This window comes from Arachis ipaensis, chromosome B08, assembly GCF_000816755.2.
Source record: "Arachis ipaensis cultivar K30076 chromosome B08, Araip1.1, whole genome shotgun sequence".
NCBI classification, from domain to species: domain Eukaryota; kingdom Viridiplantae; phylum Streptophyta; class Magnoliopsida; order Fabales; family Fabaceae; genus Arachis; species Arachis ipaensis.
The window spans coordinates 127733247-127738103 of NC_029792.2; the positions used below are offsets into that span (position 1 = coordinate 127733247).

The window sequence follows — 4857 nt, forward strand, 5'->3', positions numbered from 1 at the left end:
ATTTTTATTTCATGTAAACTATAAGACTGACACTGAATATGTGTGATGAGATTGAATAAGTCTGCATGAATTTTGTGTGGGACAGCAATAAAATTAATAATAAGGTCTATTTGATTACTTGAGAGAAATTATATTTGTCAAAAAAGTTTGATGATTTAGAGTTCAAATAAACCAGAATAGTAAACAATGCTAATCTTATAAAATTTAATGCAAAATAAAAATATTTTTTGAGTCAAGATAATCAGAAAAAATATAAATGTGGGGTATTAAGGTGGCAAGTGCTCTCTGAAATTAATTAATTTAGTAAGGTATTGACATGGCAAGTTTTTTGATAAATTTATATTCATGTTCTTGAATATATTTGTGTCTTATTTTATTACACTTCAAAATTTAAAAGTCCAGGCTGGATTAGGCATAAACGTATGATTAATTGATTATACGTCGTACTAGCCCACTTCTTACTGCGTACATCTTAGGCCCAAGCATTTTTGTCTTATGAATATGCGTAACAAGGAAAACAAAAACAGCAATGACATCACTCTTTCATTTGAACAAATTAACCTATTTCATCAAAATTAATTCATTTTTTGAAATACAATGTTAGTTTTTATATATAATTTTATCAATATTCTAAATATTCATAGATATAAATAAAAATTTACTTAAATGGGTTGTTGCATATAAAAAGCGAGATTCGAATCCGACACTTGCTTAAGCGGACGAGTGAACTGACCATTCGACTAACACAAGTTAGTTTTTGTATATTCAATTATATTAGATGTATTTGTTGTTTTGTAAACACTATAGTATACACGAACGAAGTATTGGAAAAATCCTTTGTATATCCCTTACAATGTAAGTAGTAGTTCAAGGGTATCAATCATAGATTGATCTAATTAAATAAATGATAAACAGTTAACAGTTGACCCTCCAAGTCAATGAATTGGGTGCATATATGAGCCACTTATGCATTCGCATTCCCATTCGCATTCACATAATAAATTGTTCAATTCCTTCAACCCTTTAGAAATTGAAAACCAAGCTTGAAAACATTTCTTCCTTTTACACACCATATATGTAAATACCATGGTTCTCGACGAAGCTTCATCGTAATTACTCACTCTTCTTCACATTATCATCACAATTATTAAAATTGTTAATATAACTAGTCATTACCTAAAACTTTTAGTTAATTATCAATCAATCATCTTATGCTTTAATTTAATTTCATGAATTGAATAATTTCTTGCCATGTCAGGTTTGAAACCAACGAGGATCTGGCCACGTGTCTCGCAACGAGTCCGATAATATCGGAGTCATGGAGGCTGTGCAGCGTGGCCAACGCCACGGCGGCACGGAGTTTCGTGGCAGAAAGTGGCGGCAGCGACGGAGGAGTGGTGTACGTGGCTTTATCGGGGGTTCAGATGGCGGAGGGGACGGAATCTAGCTGGAGAAGGTTGGTGGCGTTAGAGAGCATCGGAGGAGAATCGCTGTTCAGTATGCATCGGAAAGGGGAGGAGGAGGAGGCTGTTATGGTGCACGCCGCCATCTTCGATCTCTTTTCCTCTTTCTTCGTCTCTTTCCGCAACCAGGTTGGTTTATTTTCTTCTTGATTTTAATATTTTTTTTTTAATTTTTGAGTTAATATTAACTAATTTATTATTTTGTTTTATTGAAAATATTGGTTTGTTCGTCTCTTTCGTGTTTATTATTATTTCTTCGGAGATATTTTGGTCTAATTTTGTGGTGGATGGGGGCAGTTGTGGATGGAACAAGTTTTTTGAGTTATTTGTATGCTTGGTCTTAATTTAATTTTGGTTTAATTACTCTATTGGTCCCTATAGTTTCACGAAATTTTCAATTAGGTCTTTATACTTTTTTTTTCCTTTTAATTGAGTCCCTATACATTAATTTTTTTTCAATTTAGTCCCTATTAACGTTAAAGGTCAAAAAAAGGTTAATGAATTGTAAAATTACTTTTATACTCTTAGGGACCTAATTTTAAAAAAAAAATATAAGGACTTAATTAAAAATTCGGTAAAATTATAAATATTCAATGAAAGATATTCCTATAATCCCTGTTCAATGATTCTAAGACATGAAAAATATTTCTATAATTTCTTTTATTTTGTCACTATCATTCTTTTGCTTATTTATATACAAATTGAACCAAAAATATTTTTTTTTGTTCGACTTTCAAAATACCTTATCTTAAGAACCTAAAAAAAAGAATGGATAAAATGAAATAGAAATAGTAGTAATAAACATATATAAAATTCAATTTTCATCCTTCAAGTATTCATTATGATAATGTATCCAGTTTATATAATAAACTTTACATTAATACTTAAGAGCATACTTACATCTAATTTGGAATTGGAGGAATGCATCCACCAATTGATATTGTATACAAATAAACAATAATTGATGTAAAATAAAATACTACAATTTTGTATGCGCCCTTTAGCAAATGGACAAAACATTATCACTATGAAAATCTATGCTATGCCTAATGAATACAAAATTGGGTGACTTCAATTCAATAGGTAACTACTCATGCCTGTCTAAGAATTTCTCTATAACGACTGAGAATGCCGCAAAGCCAGCACAACCAGCACATGCTGCTTTTGGACCACCTACAATCACAAAGCAACACCAAAGCATTCTGGCGCTTTCTCGTCAGAAGTTCATCCTTCGCTCTCTCCTTCTCGAGCTCTTTCCTCTTCTTTTCTGCATTAATCTTTCGCTTCTTTACCTGGATAAGGTTCAGACAATACACGGGAAGAAACATCATTCTAAATATTGGAATTCATGAAGATGAGTTGAGATTGATATAGTTTTATCATCAATGGATTTACCTATCAAATACTTGTCCGGAAGGAACCATTGCTACATAATTAGCTGCTACCTGTAATTACAATTACAGTTACATTACATAAGGTATATTACCAAAGGAGTGCGTATAGAAATGAAGTTGCAATTGGTTAGATACAAATATGATTGCGACATGTCATATGGTTGGATATCAAACTAGACTTTGAAAAACTAACCCTTGCAATGGACTCAGATGGAGGACTGCCAAGCAAATCGGTCATGAGATCCAATTGGTGCACCACATTTTTACCCGAAAACAATGGCTTTCCATTGAGCATTTCTGCAAATATGCATCCAATGCTCCAGATATCAATTACAGGGGTATACTGCACAACACAAGGATTAAGAATTTACATTTACATTTACATAGATATTCCATTCCATTACTTTTAAGCAAACTCATCTTGTTGTATCTTGCAGAAGCAACCAGAGGTATTGTCAAAGTAGAGAGAAGCTCTCTAAAGAACCACATAATTCAGGTGCCCGGTACCACCGAGTTGCAACATAGTCCTTAGTGAGAGTAAGTAAATTAAGTCAGCAAGAGGTTGGTAAACAAGTAACAGATTGACATGGCATGCACAATAGTACACTTACAGTCCAGAATATAGCTGATGGAACATCATTAAAAGAAACTCAAGCAAGTCCAAAATCACATATCTTTAGTTTACAATCAGTATTGACAAGAATATTTTTGGACTTTAAGTCACGATAAAAAACATTTGCTGAGGAACTCTCGACGGGAAGGAGGAAGCATAATATGTTTAATTTCTACTATATCAGGATGGCGAAGCAAGTGCAGGAGCTTAATTTCTCTTAGAATTCTTGTAGCATCCGATACATGTTCAAAAACATCATTGATTTTTTTTATTGCAACTTTTTCCCCAGTATGAGTGTCAAGGGCAGAGCCCACGATGCCATAACTTCCTTTCCCGATGACTTCGTGGATTTGGTATCAGCTTGCCTCTCCATACTCAGTGAAAAACTCAGCTTCTGCAGAACCCTGTTTGATAAACAGAAAATCCATTAGGGTCTAGGGTCCATGGAAGGGGACAACAGTACACACTGGCAATGCCAATGCCAATGCTGTGATCGGGAATGACAATTACAATTACAATTATAATTACAATTATAATCTCGAGAAGAAAGGTTTGAGATCTGGGACCTTTTTGTGGGGATCCATGGAAGAGTGTTTGAAGAAGATCTGGGTAGGGACTTTGAGGGGCTTCAATCCCGAGATATCAAAGTCATCGTCAATGGTGAGTTCAGTTTCTTGATTGCTAGTGGGAATAGAGGCCAATTGTGCCTGCAAATCTCTCACCAACAACACATCGAAGCATTAGAATTGGGAGATGCCGTTTGACTACTAGTTATTTTAAGAATAACATTTCTCCGGTTCTTAGTGTAGTAGGAGGAAGATTTGAGGAGCGGCGATTTGAGGCAAGGCACCGCGAGGCGCGGTGAGGCAAGGCGGACGAGCGGAGCAGAACAGAGCACCTGTGGGCGACGCAGAGGGACGACGACGACGCCATGGAAGACGGCAGCAGAGTGCGACGGAGGAGAAATCTAATTGGGAACTTAGGAGAATAACCTAGGGATAGTTAGAGTTCTCTGGTTTTGGGGGACAAAAATATAAAGGGCATTTTTTGTATTTTATAAAAATAGAGGTGTTTTTAATTAAATTTTTTGACTAAATTATGAGAATATTCGATTTTTTAATGAAATATTCTATTATTTCAAACGGTTTTATGACGGTAAGGACTAAATTGAAAAAAAATTAACGTATAGGGACCCAATTAAAAGGAAAAAAAGTATAGGGACCTAATTGAAAATTTTGCGAAATTATAGGGACTAACAGAGTAATTAAACCTTTAATTTTTGGGTTTCAATTGCCTCCTTTTAATGTTTAAATTTTGTAAATATATTTTACATTGGTTTTTAGAATAATTTTTAATACAAAAATATTAATAAACTACTGATACCAAC

General features: G+C 34.2%; 2 protein-coding genes and 1 long non-coding RNA gene across 7 annotated transcripts in view; 1 reads left to right on the plus strand and 2 right to left on the minus strand.

Moving 5' to 3' along the window:
* Positions 911-4857, plus strand: part of LOC107612943 — a 10054-nt gene continuing 6107 nt past the window's right edge. The window contains exons 1-3 of one of the 4 annotated variants that reach the window (XM_021110145.1): positions 911-1109; positions 1259-1592; positions 3295-3416. In XM_021110145.1, the coding sequence (XP_020965804.1) occupies positions 1087-1109; positions 1259-1592; positions 3295-3321 (384 nt within the window). In that variant the 5' untranslated portion in view covers positions 911-1086 and the 3' untranslated portion in view covers positions 3322-3416. Of the gene's footprint in view, positions 1110-1258; positions 1593-2546; positions 2669-3294; positions 3417-4857 lie in introns of those variants that run through there. The other 3 variants (XM_021110144.1, XM_021110146.1, XM_016314735.2) reach the window with 3 other exon arrangements.
* On the minus strand, positions 2612-3483 carry LOC107612944 (mitogen-activated protein kinase mpkC-like). 2 transcript variants are annotated; one of them, XR_002353126.1, is made up of 4 exons: positions 3469-3483; positions 3051-3154; positions 2859-2908; positions 2612-2755 (listed from the first exon to the last, which is right to left on the minus strand). XR_002353126.1 is itself a non-coding variant. In XM_016314737.2 (4 exons), the coding sequence occupies exons 1-4, from the start codon at positions 3344-3346 to the stop codon at positions 2752-2754; spliced, it is 243 nt and encodes an 80-aa protein (XP_016170223.1). In that variant the 5' UTR covers positions 3347-3395; the 3' UTR covers positions 2612-2751. The 2 variants fall into 2 exon arrangements, 1 of the variants encoding a protein (XP_016170223.1); XM_016314737.2 differs by lacking the exon at positions 3469-3483 and adding an exon at positions 3262-3395.
* Positions 3733-4589, minus strand: LOC110266139. Its single transcript, XR_002353127.1, has 2 exons — positions 4037-4589; positions 3733-3874 (listed from the first exon to the last, which is right to left on the minus strand). It is a non-coding gene; the product is annotated as an uncharacterized LOC110266139 (long non-coding RNA).

Bases quoted from the DNA above. Each gene is read 5' to 3' on its own strand.
- LOC107612944 (XM_016314737.2), bottom strand. From the start codon at position 3,346: ATGTGGTTCTTTAGAGAGCTTCTCTCTACTTTGACAATACCTCTGGTT. The intron at 3,155-3,261 runs GTAATGGAATGG...GCATATTTGCAG, and splicing joins CAAGATGAGTTTGCTTAAAA to AAATGCTCAATGGAAAGCCA. The intron at 2,909-3,050 runs GTTAGTTTTTCA...TTGTAATTACAG, and splicing joins CATCTGAGTCCATTGCAAGG to GTAGCAGCTAATTATGTAGC.